The sequence below is a fragment of the Xenopus laevis genome, chromosome 3L, assembly GCF_017654675.1.
Source record: "Xenopus laevis strain J_2021 chromosome 3L, Xenopus_laevis_v10.1, whole genome shotgun sequence".
Taxonomy (NCBI): Eukaryota; Metazoa; Chordata; class Amphibia; order Anura; family Pipidae; genus Xenopus; species Xenopus laevis.
Window position 1 is genome coordinate 20559628 of NC_054375.1, and position 19747 is coordinate 20579374.

At 40.5% G+C, this 19747-nt stretch overlaps 1 protein-coding gene across 1 annotated transcript in view; it reads right to left on the minus strand.

Annotated features, from left to right (window-relative positions):
* btbd11.L (BTB (POZ) domain containing 11 L homeolog) overlaps positions 1-17095 on the minus strand; it is a 176110-nt gene extending 159015 nt beyond the window's left edge. Inside the window, exon 1 of the mRNA XM_018251965.2 lies at positions 15887-17095. Coding sequence (XP_018107454.1) covers positions 15887-16745 — 859 coding nt within the window. The 5' untranslated portion in view covers positions 16746-17095. The remainder of the gene's footprint in view (positions 1-15886) is intronic.
* Positions 17096-19747: the final 2652 nt, after the last annotated feature.

Genomic DNA, 19747 nt, shown 5'->3' on the forward strand with positions numbered 1-19747 from the left:
GATCGGCTGTGCTATATGGGTGGTGCAAATCTTTTACTTGGGCCCCAATTCTTCTTAGTTGACAGGGGCCTGGGCTGGAAGTAGCTAATTACCAGGGACGCCTACTAACTAAAGCTGGCCATAGATGCAAAGATAAAGTGGTATGAAACAAAAGTTCATACGATTTTTGGACAGTTTGTGGATTATCCCAACATTTTTAGAACATATTGTCGATTAGACAGGTTAGAAGATTTCTGTCGGATAACGATATCCATGGGTGACTGTCACTACTATTTGTTGGATATTACTTTTGTACCATTGCTGTCTGTCAATTAATGGCCAGAACATTGTCTGGTTTGTTCTCTTTACTACTTTATTTAATCTTAATGGTTAGTTGTATGTCGGGAGATTGCAATGTCGTTCGACAGACATAAAGATAACTCTGCACGTCTATGCCCATTTTTTAGTGGTGGCCCTGTTTATTTTGTTATGCATCCCAAATTCAGCAAACAATTAACATTTATTACACAGTAGGCATTTTTTTCTATTTAAATTGATTTTCTATTCTACCTGTCATTTAAAACTGCTATCTGGCTTGAAGGCATCAGTGACCCCTGGCAACCAGAAAGCAGACTGAATCTGAGACTAGGTTTTGCTATTGCCGGTTTTTAAATCACATATATTGTTTTTATTACCCACTCCACTTCATCTGCAGTCCATCATTTAAAACATTGACATGGTGCTAGGGTAAATACAGCCCTAGAAACCAAGTATCTGGAGAATGACAGAGCAAACAAAAAATTAAATAAAAACACAAAGAATGAAAACTAAATGCTGTGTTAGAACAAATGTCTCTGTCATGCTAAATGTTCATTATAATGGAAAATATCTGTTTCTAAAGCACCTATAATAAATGTAGGCCTTATACCTGTATCTCTTTGCACACTGCAGCAATGCCATAAATGGAGGAGGACACAGAAGACGGTAAGGAGACACAAGACAGGTCAGGATTATGTCAAACACGTGAGGAGGTCTTCTTTATAAATAGACAATCCCTTTTCCAGAACAGGACCCTCCACTGAGATGGATCTGTCTGCTCGGCTGTGTCTGTTCGACAACTGGAAAAACATTTTGGTTCAATGGATCTTAAAATATAAGGGAATAGTGTGTTCTCCTAGACAGATGCTCGTATAACTGTGACATCTTCTGTATAACCCAAAGAAAGAATCAGTGTAGTAACAGAGATAAATATGAAATAATAATGAAATGAGAGGGCATTATTCTGACCAATTGCAGGGTTTTATAGCCAGAATTTGCATATTTTTGTTTCAAACATTTCATTCTATATCAGGAGGGAAACAGTATGATAGCTCCTTCCCATATTAACAAGTACAAATATGCATGTATAGTAACCTCATTATTATTCTTTTATGCATATAGTGCTGATGTGATTTATAGAGATCATGTATCATTCCCATCAGTCCCTGTGCCAGTGGAGCTTAAAATCTAAGGTCTCTTATCATATTCAAACACATTAGGGTCAGTTTTATCAGGAGTTAACCTGCCTATATGGTTTGGGGTGTAGAAGGAAACTCACACAGATACGAGGGGCACATACAAACTCCTTGTATTATAAAGTACAGCTTGTATTATAAAGCTCAGCCAACCAAAATGTTATCAAGCACAAATGATTCCAGCAGACAAACTGACTCACTTCTGTCTTGTATGACTTTGTGTACTGACAAGTGTCCGACTAACATGTATACACTCCTAGTCATGCCATCAACAGATTCATTGTTAGTAATTCTGATTATATGCATTGCACAAAACAGTTCTGGAATTATGTTTCCCTTCACTCCCAGTGTCAGACCTTAAACAAGTCCCTCGGCCAGAATTTGCACTTTTATTATCCAAATAACAAGAAGGATGAGTGTGTGCGGTTTTTGTGGTTGGTTGGGATGAAGAACAAACAGATGAGAAAGTCTTGTCTCCGTAGCCATTTTCCCCTGGGTAAAAGAACAGCCAACCTGTTTGGGGCTCCCATGAAACTGTATTGTTTTAAAGGAGGGAACATTGCCCATTATTGAGATGCAAAAACAGACTCAGAGGAGCGGGGAATCTTCTGCATACAGAGCCAGGAAACACTCTCATATTCTTGTCATTCTTACAGTCAAGTGAATGATACTCAGAAACTGGGACCTGGAACGGGGAATATCAAGCTGACAATAGGTCTTTGGAAGCAAGGAAGTTGGTAAGAAAAAGAGAACATAGAAGTTTAATGCAAGGCAGAATCTGCAATTGCAATTGGAAATTATTGCAGTTATACAGGCATGTCTAGCTATACCCTTTATTGTATTACAGAGTAGAGGGAAGCTATAGTGGCCCCGGCAGTGAGGGGGGGGGGGTAACTAGTTATGGTTAGATACAGTAGAGGGGTACAAGAGTCCATGTGTCTGTCCTACAATAGAAAATAATACAACTTGTAACTAAAATGGGGAGCACTACTGGTTCTACACCATTATTCAAATAAATTTGGAGCTCATTAGAAAATGCATCAGGCCAATGGAACACCAAGCCAATGCATCATTACAGAAAATGGATTCAGAGCATTGCATTAACCCTACACATGCCAGGAATATCACTAAAGAAAATGGATGCATGAATAGATATTGATGAATAATACAAACATACATGTGCCAGTAAGATGACTGCAGGAAATGGATTCAAAACTTGGCCTCACCCTCAACTTGGCCTCACCTCACACCAGCAAAGTAACATGATTTTTATTCCCCCCAAACTCTCCAAGCCACGTGTTTCTCTTGGCATCACCAGTGGTAAGGTAATAGTTAGCACAGTACTCAACCCTATAGTAGACAGGGATGTCAGTTAACCAAATGTCATTAGGGATAATAATCTAATCCTGGATTCTTTAATACCTAATTCCTCTTCACTCTACATGGGAATATAAAATAATCTCAAAAATGCCCGCAATGGATCATTATCATCCTAATGAACTAGAGTTAGCGACATCTCTGTGTAGTTAATACTAGCTTTGGCTGAAGTTCTTGCCAAAGCAGAATTTTGGGGAAATTTTTTGAGTTGGAGGAAGGGTAATATAATGTTCCATTTGCTTCTCTCTGGGGCACACTGGGCCGATCAGTACTTTCTACTTAATGTATGAAATTTCCAGCAGGAGAACCGCTGTGTGTTAATTAAAAGCAGAACACTTTTTATTAATTGCAGTAAAAAGCACATTGTATCCTCTGGAATCTGGCAACTACATCCAAACAAGGGAGTTGTCTGGGGAGCAGTCATTTTTCACTGATTGAGCAAAAAAAAAAACTAAGTAGTAAGACCACCAAATAATTTGGTTTATTAATGATAACATTAGCAGATGAACAGCTATTCAGCTGTTCCTGTGAAATCAAAAACATTGCTCATTTCTACCCCTGGGTCAGTGATTCGAACAGATTTGTGCATGTTATGGGTAAAAATCACGAAGTGAGAGAATTTATGTGCTTGGTTTTCAGTAAGTTAAAGGGATTGTCTCATCCTAAAATGTCCCTTTTTAAACAGAAATCCTGTCATTATATTCAAGTTAATTGTCATGCATTCTGCTAATAAACCATAATAAAGGATAGCGCCTGAAGATTTGTCCACTGCTGTAATGAAGCAAACACAATGGTAGTCAAAAGGTCTCTTTTCACCCATCCCTGCTTCCTATAGAGGCCTATACAGATAGGAAGATTATCATTATTATTAACATGAATTTTTAGAGCGCCAACATATTGTGCAGCGCTGTAAAATAAATGCGTTTATACAAATACATCACATGAATTACATACATAGAACATAAAGCGTTACATTACGACTAGTACCATAGGTACTATAGGAAGGCCCTGTACAAAAGCGCTTATAATCTAAAGGGGAAGGGAATGAAATACAAGGTGGGGGAGCGGGCAAGATCAGAAATAAACAGGCAAGAGATAGAGCACATGGTATGGCATTTCATAGCTAAACAGAATGAGGGTAGGCTTCTCTAAATAAGTGTGTTTTAAGAGAAGATAGGGCCCCCCCCAACCACTGTACTTGGCCTGACTTCAGCTGTGGTCAAAATGCCCTGTGTACCATTGTCCATAAAGCTAAAAAGTATTGGCTCGTGTATGGGGCTTTTTAGAAGATCTACCCAGTGTTGGACTGGTGTACTCCAAGTAGAAGACCTCAATAAGGCCACCACCCTCACTATTCTGCCCCCACACTACTTCCCCACAATCCAAGAGGATTTGTGTTTGGAAACTGTGTACTCCCTGACCTCTCCCCACTCCGGTCAATAAGAGAAAAACAGGTACACAGGCAGGGAAGGGGGGCGGGGGGGTGTCCATGGAGGTCTGGTCAACTGATATCTGGCTGCAAATTAATTGGGGCAGATATCAAAATCCTGTCAAAATCAGACTGCATTGTTGCATTGTGCTCTCCAGATGGGTCTCCATAGGCCAACAGTTTGATCGGTATCAAATTATAAATTTCAAATTATAAATTATATATAATCATTAAAATGCATTGAAAAAAATTAGATGTCTGCGACAAAAAGCATCAGACGTGGGGTCATTGCTAAGCTGTTTTTTAGATGATGGTGTGTAGTTTACATAACCACGTGATCTATATTTTTTAACACCTTAGATGTTTTCAGTATATACAGTATATAAATATAAATATATAAAAATATATATATATATATATATATATATATATATATATATATATATATATATATATATATATATATATATATATATAATATACAAAAACCATGAATATCTTGTAAATTATATCCTTATAAACGGTGAGTTCTGATGTCATCAGTTATAAACGGTGAGTTCTGATGTCATTTCTGTCACATGACTCACTGAAACTTGTGTATTATAATAAATAAATGTACCCCCAGTTGCAAAATATGTGGATATTAGAAGTTACCTCGAAGTTCCATGACCTGTATAAAATAACTTGGCCTTCGGCCTTGTGTTCTTATATGGTCACGAAACTCCTCGGTAACTTATAATATCCTGATATTTTACAATAGGGGGTACTTTATTCACTATATATATATATATATTCATCAAGCCTGGGCAGCTTGCAGCACTCCAGAGAAAAACAAATACTCCTCATTTTGTATGTAGTTGGAAACATGTGCCCTGTTACAACTGTCTCTGTTAGTGACTATGGAAACTTACTCACCTTAACCTGTAACAATCCCACTGTTCTCCCATAGCCAGATGGCACCCACTGTCCTGAAATGGATATGACACAGATCTGGTTTCACAGAAAGGAGAAGGCATCTGGGTGTAGATGCAGGTCTGGGTGTGAGCATCTATTATCAGTTGTGCGCTCTTGGTTGTGTATGGAGCAAAGCAACTGGAAGCTTTAGACCTAACCAATGAAAGCTTTAGGATACCTTACAGTCTCCACCACCCAATAACCAATCATAAATTTAGAATGTTGACGTGAGGCCAACCTGAGGCCATTTATAACACTGTAACATAGTACAAACAGTAATAAAATATGGAGATTAAGTAGTAACAGTGGCAACTTCTTGCCCTGGGTCAATAACCTGTTACAAGCAATAAGCAGTAAGCTTCTACTGATCCCCACCACATAAAATAATGAAAACAAACATCTGGTTGCAGACTTTATTCCTATATATATTCATGTGAATCAGTTTTTTATGTGAAACAAACCTGATTATTTGTCAGGATTAACCACAGTGTCCTATGGGGTGTGTGTCAGGGGAGTGAGCTGTAATGGAAATTTAATTACAAAAAGTTTGGATGATACAGCTAGTGCCTCGCTGGGCTTGCTGGAAGGAGTCCAGGACTGCAACATAAAGCAGCACCTTGCTAGACTTTTATATACAGTACATAGATCCTTTAGGCAGCTTTGTGCAGTTAATATATATGTTAGGCTTGATATATGCGTATGCAAGGGGTGTTATGCTGGTGAAGAGAGCCAGTAGTTGGGCTAGAGCAGGGATCCCCAACCTTTTGAACCCGTGAGCAACATTCAGAAGTAAAAGGAGTTGGGGAGAAACACTAGCATGAAAAATGTTCCTGGGGTGCCAAATAAGGTTGTGATTGGCCATTATGTAGCTCCTACATGGATTGTCAACCTACACCGAGGCTCTGTTTGGCAGTGCACCTGGTTTTTATGCAGCCAAATCTTGCCTGGAATTCAGAAAATAAGCACCTGCTTTGAGGCCACTGGGAGCAACATCCAAGGCGTTGGTGAGCAACATGTTGCTCACAAGCCACTAGTTGGGGATCACTGGGCTAGAGGCACAAATATATATACAGAGAAAGTGGGAAAGAAAGGCTACATAAGTAGACTAAGAATGACATGTAAGAAGGGTATGTACATCTAACATACAAATACAGACAGATGTCTTTGTCAACAGAGCTTACAATCTAAGATCATTACCTATGCTAGCCAGGTCTGGCCTTATACAATCAGTATAAAAAACAGGATACCCACTCTGAGCATTATATCTGTTCAAACACTATTGTCAGGTTCAGCTAGGGAATAAATCCGCTCTCCCTTACCTCTCCCTAGGGAGAACAGGGAACAGGAACGTGCGGGGGAGAGGTGGGGTAGGATTCCAGGACTGAGACAGAGCCCCTGGGGTATGTGGGGGGCCCTGAGGTGGCAGAACTGGTGGGCCCCCAGTCCAGTGCTGACTATAGTAGATGGGAAAGTGTGCATAATATTTTTTACTACATAACCCTTTTGGGGCTTTAAACAAAGAGGGACACCCAAAAAAGATATTCTGTGAATATATATTCACTTATAATTAGATTTCTATGATGGAAAGCCTTATGTTGGCATTCTTCTTCCAGATCCTGGTAACTGAAATCATGACTATGGATGATACCCGATACAGAAAGGGTCAGGAAAAACCAAAATAGTCTGTAATTTGCCTCTCACCAAAGTGTTCCTAAGATACTAGGATAATAATAGGCAGTAATCATTCAAGGGAGAAAAAAAACATTTAATGAATGCAATTGTTAAAACAAATTGACTTATGTGAGCAAAGTGAGAGCTTTGTTCTGGGATTAACGTAGCATTAAAGGGGACCCGTCACCCAAAAAAATTATTCAAAATCCTATTTTATCACATTAGTCAAGCAAAATGAACTTTAATTACACTGTATAAATTATTTGAATCTTGTTTCCTTCAGTCTGGGAATTCATAATTATAACAAGCAGGCAGCAGCCATTTTGTGGACACTGTTATTAAGACAAGTCTTGTATGATCTCAAAATCTTGTTTGTGCACCAGAATGGGGGACCCGTTGTCCATTTCCATGCCCTGGCTACACAATTAAATGTTAACGAGCACAGGGGAATGTGGAGAGAGCAGTGACATCTAGGAAGTGCTGAATGGAAAGTGAAAGTAATTGCCTGCCCCGCCTCTATGCCCATGGCATAGAGGAGGGGCAGACAATATTTGATTGACAGCTGAGATTTTTAAATGAGCTTACAACGGCCATGAATGCTTTAATAAAAAATAGAAATTGGATTTCATGTTTAATTTGAAAGGGACTTTTATTATACAGATTTTTGTGTCTGGGTGACAGGTCCACTTTAAAGAAACCCTGTTCGGCTCTTAGAGGTGGATTTGAACAAGTCTAACCTGCTGCCCAAATAATGATGCCAGGGAGAGGGCCTCTGGCGTCCCCCGGAGAGGTAGGTAGCCCTTTATTAAGCAGTGTTGCTTTAATAATCTATTTGCTAGACTGCAGCTCCCATGATGGGAGTTGTAGTCCAGCAATATACGCTGTTTCTGTTAGTTTACAGACTAACTTAATTGCCATTTCATTTTGTTAACTGCAGTTAAAGTGATACTGACACAAAAAATTTTCTTTTCAAAATATTAATATACATTAAAAGTTACCTATAGGTAACGTTTATCGTTTTTGCTGATAGTTCTGCTTTTGTAAGTAATTGTTACTTGAAGTTCCTAAACATGACCTGCTTTGCCAACCTGGCTGTCTCAGCCTGTCAGTTAGCGTTTCTAATGCTAACGGACTACTGCTGCACAAATATGGCAGCCCCCTCATAGAGGAACATGGGGTTAAGAAAGGTAATGTAAAAGCATCAGGTAAATACTTTTATGGCAAAATTATAAATAGCATTCAAACATAATGCTATGATTGACATAAAAAAAAAGTTATTTTCTGGTGTTAGTATCTCTTTAGGAAAATGACATACCTGACAGGGGAAGCTCATAATGGATTTTTTTTCTAATGTAAATATTACTATTATCTACATTGGTTGTTTTCTTTTACTTAGTTTTTCTGACCTTTCACTTTACTCAGCAATCAATCCCAACTTTACTTGTGGTCTCTTCCCATGCATAGTTTCCCATGCATACAGGATCCTCCAGCCAAAATAATCCTGGACGATATTGCTATTTACTGTGTATGTCTATGGGGACAACAAATAAGCATTGCCGATAAGGTAATATTGCTTTTTACAGTAAAAGCATTAGCCAGTGTGTAATTGTTGTATTTTAGAATGATAAAGGGCATGGGAATCCATCAGTCTCCCTCCCATCACCACCGGCTTATATAGCACATAATAGTTTAACTTCTCTAAAAACTATAATCCTAAACAGTGTAATTTCAGCATAAATTTCATAAAAATTTCTTCATTCTTCTCTAGTGCCAAATCCAATGATTGGATTAAGCCCAATATCGCCCACCTTGGCATATAGGGGGAAAAGATTCACACGTTTGGTGACCTCAACATATAATTAGATCTTATAGTATATGGCCAACTCTAGTTACATAGTTACATAGTTAAATTGGGTTGAAAAAAGACAAAGTCCATCAAGTTCAACCCCTCCAAATGAAAACCCAACATCCATACACACACCCTTCCCTACTTTTAATTAAATTCTATATACCCATACCTATACTAACTATAGAGCTTAGTATCACAATAGCATTTGATATTATGTCTGTCCAAAAAATCATCCAAGCCATTCTTAAAGGCATTAACTGAATCAGCCATCACAACATCACCCGGCAGTGCATTCCACAACCTCACTGTCCTGACTGTGAAGAACCCCCTACGTTGCTTCAAATGAAAGTTCTTTTCTTCTAGTCTAAAGGGGTGGCCTCTGGTACGGTGATCCACTTTATGGGTAAAAAGGTCCCCTGCTATTTGTCTATAATGTCTTCTAATGTACTTGTAAAGTGCAATCATGTCCCCTTGCAAGTGCCTTTTTTCCAGAGAAAACAACTCTGACAGTCTACCCTCATAATTTAAGTCTTCCATCCCTCTAACCAATTTAGTTGCACGTCTCTGCACTCTCTCCAGCTCATTTATATCCCTCTTAAGGACTGGAGTCCAAAACTGCACTGCATACTCCAGATGAGGCCTTACCAGGAACCTATAAAGAGGCATAATTATGTTTTGATCCCTTGAGTTAATGCACTTTTTTATGCAAGACAGAACTTTATTTGCTTTAGTAGCCACAGAATGACAATGCCCAGAATGCATGGAACCTATAGTTCTGCACAACTTAGTATTATCTGCAAAAAAAGAAATGTACTTCCAATGCCCATCTCCAGGTCATTAATAAACAATTTGAAAAGCAAGGGACCTAGTAGAGAGCCCTGCGGTACTCCACTAACAACACTGGTCCAATTAGAAAATGTTCCATTTACCACCACTCTTTGTAGTCTATCTTTTAGCCAGTTCTCTATCCAGGTACCAATACTACGTTCCAGGCCAACATTCCTTAATTTAACCAGTGACCTTCTATGTAGCACTGTATCAAATGCTTTAGCAAAGTCTTAGTAAATCACATCCACTGCCATCCCAGAATTGAGGTCCCTGCTTACCTTCTCATAAAAAGAAATTAATTAATTAATTATGAAAATAAACTGCTATTCTTTTGATTGCTCATCAATCCAAACAAGAAGTGTTTCTTAAAAATATCAGCACAGATATTAAAATCTTCTATAGTAACATCTAATATAACCTATCAATTCAACAAGCAATGACCTAGGGCAGGGCCCCCTTGTGTGGCCCTCCACATGCCTGATCACCATGTGTAAACTTTAATAGGTATCACTACAGAGATTAACTGGCCTCTGCATTGTTTAAACCTCAAATTCAGACTGTAATCCCCTGTATTGTTCACACATGTAATCCCCCTGCATTGTTCACACCTGTCCATACCTCCCAACTGTCCTGTTTTAAGAAGGACAGTCCCTCTTTTGACAGCTCAACCTGCAGTCCCTCATTTGTACTGGAAAGTTTTTCTCTGCACTGAACAGCTAGAAAAAGAAACAAAATGTCTAACTTAATTGGCTTTTGGCAGAGAGCCCAGAACACACTGCTTATAAGATACTTTTGTAGCAATTTCAAGATAAGAACATAATTCAATTAATAAGTAATTGTAACAATATAAAATAAAATAACAGGTCCCTTGGGAGAAGTTAGACTCACAGTTTAAAGGGCAATTCAACTTCATCAGCAAAACTGTAATAACTAAAAAAAAACTGAAATATGTTCAAACTTTCATAACCTGCCAAATTTTGTAAAATGAACATTGTAATTAGTGGGTGTGGCAACAAAATGAGCATGGTCAAAAGAATTCACTGCAACAACTTTTTTTCCCTTTTTTTATTTCCAAAATGTTGGGATGTATGCCTGTGACACCTCTAGTGTGCACATTCTAAAGCCTGTACTGTTCACACCTGAGACACAGACTGAAACTGCCCATATTGTTTACCTGTTCACACCTTATTCAAAATATGCTCTGCCTGCCCCATGCTTCCTGGGTGTGCCATAATCTGCCTGCCCAATTACCCTTGGGTGTGCTAAACTCTGTCTGTGTGTGCCATACTCTGCCAGTGTGTGCCATACTCTGCCTTCCCTATGCTCCCTGTGTATGCCCTGCTCTGCCTGTGGAACATAAGCCTGTTATTTGTTCTGGGGGTTTGTTAGCATTTGAAAATTATTGTTAGGGGCCCCTAACGTGTTTAATCATGTGCCCTAAGGTGTTTACTCATGTGCTGGGGGTACTGTGTTATCCACAGGGGAGGAGGTAAATGGATTTAAGGGTATGTCTTAGTATGACTTAACATTTTTCACATACTATATGAGTGATACCCCTGCAGTGAGCACCAACCATGTGGTTTTTTTGATGTGCTATTAATGTGGGCATGGTTTTGTGGTAACATGGGTGTGGTTTCAAGTGGGTGTGGTCTAAAACAGGGAGTGGCTAACACTGGCTTCCATTATCGGCCCTCCACCATGTAGGCCAGAAAAATTGCACAGAAGTTGGACAGCACTGACCTAGGGGATATCTTAGAGCCTTGTGATTGGAGCGAATATTAATAGTAAGGGGTGCTGCACTCTAGACTAGAGTCAATCAAGAAGAACTCTAACATCAAGTACAGTAAAGGCATTACTGGTGCAGTATTTGCAACAGTTCCAGTAACCTAAAGCCACCAATGAAAAAGTACTATTACCTATACTGATTACAATATGGGGAGTAAAACAGTGCACATTTTATTATGTTCCTTATGTGCATGCCGTCTCGGTTTCTCCATATATAGAGGAGCCAATAGATGTGCTCTGTTGCTTTCTCGCTATCTGTGAAACTACAATTCCCAAGATCCTTTGCTGGGGACTATAACTCAAAAACAAAGACACAAGCTGCATGCCCCGCAATGTAATAATCGGAATCACTGCAGTACGTACAATATTAGTAGTAAATCCATAATTCGACAATATTTCATGACAGAAGCCGCCGCAATACTGCCTCCCCCAATATACAGGGATTGCAGGGATCTTATCTCCCAAGCCAAGGTGATTACAAGGAATCTGAGATCTTGGCTGAATAATCGTCTTCCAGCTCTGACTGCAAGCAGCAACCACAGGCCAGTGAGTCAGTACAGGCTCATCAGTGGGAGCTGATAACACACTGTGTCTATAACTGGACTTGGTTTGTAGGGGGGGGGGCTATTGGGGTGTAGAGTGTGCAGATAAAATAAAGATTTGTTTGATATGTGTTCATTTACTGTATATATATATATATATATATATATATATATATATATATATATATATATATATATATATATATATATATATATATATATATATATAAAAATACACAGAATATTTTAAGGTCCCTTGCAAAGATAACACTGTAGCATTGTTGGGGAAATAGTTGGATTTATATCCTGTATACCTATATCTGATCTGAAGCTCTCCAGCTATAGCTGGACTACAACTCCCAGAACCCCCACAGCAGTCTGAGAACTATAACACACTTGATTTATTGAAGCTTAGTTTCAGCCTCTGTTTGTAACTTTTGTGACCAGGAACTATATGCAGGTATGGGATCCGTTATCCGGAAACCCATATAATTCATATATTTCCTTTTTCTCTGTAGTAATAAAACAGTACCTTGTACTTGATTCCAACTAAGATATTATAACTCCTTACTGGAAGCAGAACAATCCTTTTGGGTTTATTTAGTGTTTAAATTATTTTTTTTTAGTAGATTTAAGGAATGGAGTTCCAAATTACGGTAACCTGGTTCAATGCTCAAAAGGAGAGACAGAAAGCGGAGTATATAGCGTCGCACAATCTTGAATTGACCTGTGTTAAACAATGTGTCTTCCTGCTTCAAGTGATCAACTATGGAACTTAAATAAATTGTTGTGTTCTTGTTGTGATCAATCCAATCATTTCTTCTGTGATTATTAAAGCAAAATTGATTAAAGTGCAATTCTTAACATTTCATGGTGAGTCAAATATTTAAAGTGCATGGTGCTCAATTGTGGACATGGGAATGTACTGGAACCTGCGGCTTGGACTAATTAAAGAGACATCGTAAAAAGTAACTTTTATTTCAAATACTAAAATTCATTGATTGAAAGGGAATTGATAATTACAACCATTAAAAACACTTAAAAGTAAAGGGTGGAAAATCCGATCTAGAATTTGTATAAACAGGAGTAACAGTGTAATTGTTTCCTTAGACTGTTCTCATATCGATCTTACATCACCCGTTTCCCTATACTGGCTGAATAGTAGTCAGGGAGTACAATGAGGAAAAGTAAGCACTGAAGCAGTGATCTCCGAAGAGACTGGTTGTGAGGTGAAAGTAGATTGGGGGTTGTGGGGGAATACCCTTGAGTCCTCAAGCGTAATATCGCCTGAACCTTCTGTTCGAAGGGGACCGAACAGCCACTGTACAGTATGGTGTGCGCAGAATTTAACTAACACTGTGTCCTCTCAGAGGCACCTAAAGCGTATTGGCCTATTCCCTAGACACTGTAAAGGCAACACCTTATACTGACAGATCCGCTGAACGTGACGAAGTAGTGATCGATTCCCCACCAGGAAATAGTATCTCCCGTTTCTTCCCCTCTAGACCTCTAACCCACTGCGAGCTTAAAATTGAGTTCCTATGGTTCCCAGTTTTGTAACCGCTAAGCTAGCGGCAAAGCTACGGTGCCTGACGCACGTTTCGCCGGTTAGGCTTTTTTTTTTTTTAGGCCTTTGAAAAAGCCTAACCGGCGAAACATGCGTCAGTCTACGTGCGTCAATCTACGTTCACCTCACAACCAGTCTCTTCGGAGATCACTGCTTCAGTGCTTACTTTTCCTCAATGTACTCCCTGACTACTATTCAGCCAGTATAGGGAAACGGGTGATGTAAGATCGATATGAGAACAGTCTAAGGAAACAATTACACTGTTACTCCTGTTTATACAAATTCTAGATCGGATTTTCCACCCTTTACTTTTAAGTGTTTTTAATGGTTGTAATTATCAATTCCCTTTCAATCAATGAATTTTAGTATTTGAAATAAAAGTTACTTTTTACAATGTCTCTTTAATTAGTCCAAGCCGCAGGTTCCAGTACATTCCCATGTCCACAATTGAGCACCATGCACTTTAAAGATTTGACTCACCATGAAATGTTAAGAATTGCACTTTAATCAATTTTGCTTTAATAATCACAGAAGAAATGATTGGATTGATCACAACAAGAACACAACAATTTATTTAAGTTCCATAGTTGATCACTTGAAGCAGGAAGACACATTGTTTAACACAGGTCAATTCAAGATTGTGCGACGCTATATACTCCGCTTTCTGTCTCTCCTTTTGAGCATTGAACCAGGTTCTATATGGGAGTGGTCAGCACATCTATGTCGAGTTGTTCCTAACTCTCGGTCAGGGGGTAACCCTAAGGAAAAACAATTGGTTAGAAGGTGCGGCTACCATCTATATTGTTGCCAAATTACGGTAATACCCATTATCTGGAAAACCCCAGGTCCTGAGCATTCTGCATAACAGGCTTCTTACCAATACATGTACAGGTCATGGAACCTGTTATCCAAAATGCCTGGGGTTTTCTGGATAAGGGTTCTTTCTATAACTTAGATCTCCCTACTAAGTCTGCTAAGAACATCAATTAAACATTAAATAAAACCTATAGGGGTGTTTTGCCTCCAATAAGGATTAATTATATCTTAGCTGGGATCAAGAACAAAGCATTAGTTTTTCTATAAAGCAGAAACAGGAAAAAATGGTTTTATAGTTTCAGTTATTTACAAAAACAGAGTCTATGGGAGATGCCTTTCTCATATATATATATATATATACAGTATATGTTTTTCGGTATGTTTGTGCACATATATGGGCATCCATCCACAGTATATTCCCTTTTGGCACATACAATCATAACTATTAATACAAAGAAAGCACAGCCCATATCTGAAATCAAGAGCCAACCCCACTGGTGCCACATAGAGCCCCCTGTTCCATACAGCAAGTGCTGTGGCTGCAGCTGAGCAATTTGTACCTCACTGTACCAGGGATGAGTAAACAAGCAAAGCTCAGAAACCATTTAAGCTCATAGCATGAATGAACATTCCAGCTGGCCAGCCAGCTTCGCCACCACCACCACCACCACCGCCGGTCAATACATCTTTCATTAAACAAACAGAAGGCAGCACTTTCATAACAAGCAGCAGTCTGTATTTAACACAACCTATCCAAACCCCTCCCTCCTTCTTTCTTTAGGGTCAGTAATGCAGATCCTTCATAGCACTTGGTCATATATTAACTCCCCCCCACACACACACTCCCTGTCCCATTGCTATATCACTCGAGTCTATATTTTCCTGCGGATCTCTGCGTATGAAGGGGGAGCAATGCATTAATAACTTGCGTGCATTAGGTAAATATATGTATATAAACCCTGCTCCCTGTGCTAATGAGCTCTGTATCTTTCCTAGAAAAGCCTGTAAAGATGCAGGATTCCTGTTTATATTCATAGCATGTTTCCTTTGACGTAGCCAAGGTCAGCAACAAGGGGCTTAAATGGTGGCCCTTAATGTGCTCAGACCTGCAGGGCTCTGCTGCTGGTTGGCTGAGGATTGTACAAGCAGGGGAAGAATGCAGGGAAATACCATGTGGCCAGATTGCAGTATCATCATGCTACATACCTACAAATTGCTCATTGGGGGCTCCATCAACAATTAATAATGCAAGAGATGGACAAACTATGATCCACCAGCTGTTGAACTACAAACCCAGCAACAGTTAGAGGCCAATAATCCCTAATTAATGATGACCCCCATACATATCCTCCCCCAATAGTTAAAATAACAGCTCATAGAAGACAACACCAGTACCATCAACATGATCCATATCACCTACATGTCAAATGAACCATCTGTCACCTGGCCATGAATGAAAACTAGCCTGATAAACACCATGTTGGAATGCAGAAGCTCTCACAGAATCTACATAACTTATTCAATGCTTCCAATCATTATCTTTTGCATCATCCAGTCTTTTCACTCGGTACTCACCACTTGCATTTTTACCACAGATAAGGTGCTGGAAGGGCTGAAGCAGTCCCCACAACTCTGAATCGTTGTTAATTGCTTGCTCCATGGACTCTGCGGTAAAGTTTGGTACCTCGTTTTCTTTCTCCGGACGAGGCAATGCCAGGACCCTCTTGTAAATCTCCTTGAATAGGGTCTCCATGCAGGCCGTCACATAGATGGCCGCGTGCTCATGGATCCTCAAGGCCACCCTGCTGTCCACCATCCACCTATAGAACTTCCCGACAGAGAAGGTGAGGCCACAGCGCACTGACTTGCCCCTGCTGAGCCTATCCCCAGTGCTCATGTTGTAAAGAGACAGGGCGCTGAGGGCTGAAGCGGTACAGCTTGACGATAGAGACCATGCCAACACTATCTCCATGGCACTTTGGATCTCGTACTTGGTACATTTGGCAAAGCGAAGGCTCAGCCTTTGAGCCTCTTTGGCAATCCTGACCAGAGCCCTGCTGAACAGGGCAGACAGTTTGGAGAGGACATCTCTACTAGTTCCCACCACCATCTGCTCTTTCTTCAAAAGAGCTTCCAGCTCTTCAATGCTCCAGGGGACTTCCTCAAGGTCAGGCAGCCTGGAGCACTGTCCCGAGCAGTCCAGGACCTCAGAGTCTTCAGCCAGGACAGTGTTGACCGTGTCAAAGCTGTTGTGTCTACTGTGCATGGAGTCAGTTAGATGCCAAACGTTTCCTCCATGGGCATAAGCTACCGGGTGAGAATCAGAACACAGGGACAAATTTGAGGACCTGATGGAATCCGCAGCACCACCATACCCAGAATCCAGGGTTAAATCTTCCAGTGTCCTCACGGCTCTCTTACCTCTTCTTGCCATAGCTGCACTTCATAATGCACAGTAAAACTACAGGGGAGGAAAGGGAGCTAGACTGCAGTTCTTTTCACTTAGTCTTTGCACACACTGACGGCTAGTTGCTTGCTTGCTTCACAGCAAAACAAAAAAATAAAAGGGAAAGAACAAGTCCTGCACAAAAAGCCAAACGCAGAGAAAGTCCAGTCTTTCCTAATGAGCAATTTTTCAACAGCAGCAGCGAAAAGCCTTCTCCCAAACCACAGCCCCAGCACTGCATTATAGCAAGAAGAGCAAGCTCCAGAAACTGACTGAAGGGAAAGGGGCAGGCAATGCAAATCAAAGGGAGGAGTGACCAATCACAGAGCTGTATGCTAACACCATCAACAGCAGCAGAAAGGGGGGAGGTAGTGAGTTTCGGAATGTTCACTTTGTAGTGAAGGCAGGAGCTGGAGGAGACTTGTCACTAGGTCCTTCCCTAGAATACTTTTTGAAATGCAGAATAAAAATACCTTTAAACTGCAGCCCTTTAATAATGTATTGTGCTATAAGGGCACGGAACATGAGTTCAGCACGGTTCCACTTTAAATTACCAGCAAGTTTTGCTGCTGCTGCTGACTTGAGATTTTTTTTTACTTTTCCGGCATTGGCAGTGCAGTCATCATATCTCTGATCTGACATCAATGAGAAACTGCCTTGGGAGGGGGTCTCTTTAAAAAAAAAAAAAACAAGTTGCCTGTTTGGGAAAAGGCAAGCTGAGGCATACATTTAAAGAGCCCTTAATTCCACAGAAATTATACTGCAGGGCACAGTTACTTAGGGCGGGGGGGGGCAAGGGCTGAAGTCATAAAAGACAGATAAGTGTACCCCATAGAGCCCATGCACATAGCACCATATTGAGAAGTGTCGTAATTACTGGGGAGGCAGGGGTGCGACTACACCATGGTCTGTCCCTCATGTGACCTAGTGGTGGGTGGTGCTTTGTGGAGGGGGGGCTGGTTGAAAACTTTGCCCAGGGGCCCTGCCATTGACAGCTCCCTGCAGTTCTTCACTATGCTACAGCAGACTGGAAGAGGTAGAGGGGGTCCCAAAAGCACCCATTAACTCAGGTTCGAACTGGGCCGATAGGACACCAATAAAAAACCCAGTGAGCCCCACCGGCCAAGACACGCTCCCCACAGACCCTGAGATGCTACTCCCTGACGGCCCCCGCCCCCCCCCACATAAAGAAATATGAAGGTATGGTAGTGGGAGAGTAGGGGGGTTGCGACTGGGGCTCCTAATGCAGCAGCCCTTTTGGGCACAAACTCCCCCAGTCCGATGCTGCCATGACTAGTGCACCCTCTCTCCTGACTATCGTTATTGTTTATGTAATGTGAGCAAGGGGGCCCAATGAAAATTATTGCAGGAGGTCCTTTGAAAGCAGACACAGGTAAAAGGACAGAGCTCCACATACCAGCAGCACAGTTTAGATTATGGAAGGTTTTTTGACTCCAGTCCTTAAGAGGGATATAAATGAGCTGGAGAGAGTGCAGAGACGTGCAACTAAATTGGTTAGAGGGATGGAAGACTTAAATTATGAGGGTAGACTGTCAAGGTTGGGGTTGTTTTTTCTGGAAAAAAGGCGCTTGCGAGAGGACATGATTACACTTTACAAGTACATTAGAGGACATTATAGACAAATAGCAGGGGACCTTTTTACCCATAAAGTGGACCACCGTACCAGAGGCCACCCCTTTAGACTAGAAGCAACGTAGGGGGTTCTTCACAGTCAGGACAGTGAGATTGTGGAATGCACTGCCGGGTGATGTTGTGATGGCTGATTCAGTTTATGCCTTTAAGAATGGCTTGGATGATTTTTTGGACAGACATAATATCAAAGGCTATTGTGATAGTAAGCTCTATAGTTAGTATAGGTATGGGTATATAGAATTTAATTAAAAGTAGGGAGGGGTGTGTGTATGTTTGCTGGGTTTTCATTTTTAGGGGTTGAACTTGATGGACTTTGTCTTTTTTCAACCCAATTTAACTATGTAACTATGTAACTATATCCCATTTTAGTTTACTTTATAGATGGAAAAGAATAGCAGATAGTTACAAAAAAGTTCTTTCCTTTCCCATAAGCAACATATGAAATGATAATGTTAAGGTGAGCTTCCCCTTTAACTTCACTTTTTTTTTTTCATTTCTTTCACTGTCAGTGTTTTCATATCTGAAATAAGTAGCCAACCTGTGGCTACTCCTTGTCAGCCTTGTTAGCATCCCAGCAGGACAGAGGGCAGACAATGTTTGGGAAACTGTCGGAAAAGGCACAAACCCCCAGCAGCGGCTGGTCATTAATAGTGTTGTAGAAGGCTGTTCGCTTGCTTTCTCGCTGGGTAAATAAGGGCATTTAATAAGGGCAGTAAATAAACTGAATATACTACATACAAGTCACCGTGTTCACTTGTAAAATGTGTGTGCTGGAGATGAATGTAGGAATGGTGACGGCACAATCGCTCAAGGTGCAACAAATGTCCCTTCTAACTATATCACTTTTCTTTGCTAGTTTATCATCCCCTAACAAACACAGCCACCTGTTCCCATCTGTTCTTTGTTTCCAAGACGATCCCCAGAGGAATTAAAGGTGGCCCTCCAGCCAAAAACTTTTTTGAACTAATGAAATTCTGTATACCTTTATAGCATACATTCATTACGCATTTTCAGCGGTTTAAAAGTTATTTTTTAAATGTAATTGTGGTGTTTATACAAATGGCCTGTACATGTCACTGTGTTCAGACATACTGTGCATACTTCCTGACAGCTTAAAAGTGAAAGTTACTGTTGTGTAATGCCTGCAATGCGAATAAAGCACTCTACTCATCCTCGGCTACCCAAAACATAACAAATGACGACAAGGATGGCTCTTCTACCTCTGCAGCAGCCTGCACCTTTTCTTCCAAACCCTGGTGAGCCTACCATACCTTTTACTGCTTGGATTCGTATGTTTGAAAATTACAGAAAGCGTGCTTTACTTATTCACTGCCTGG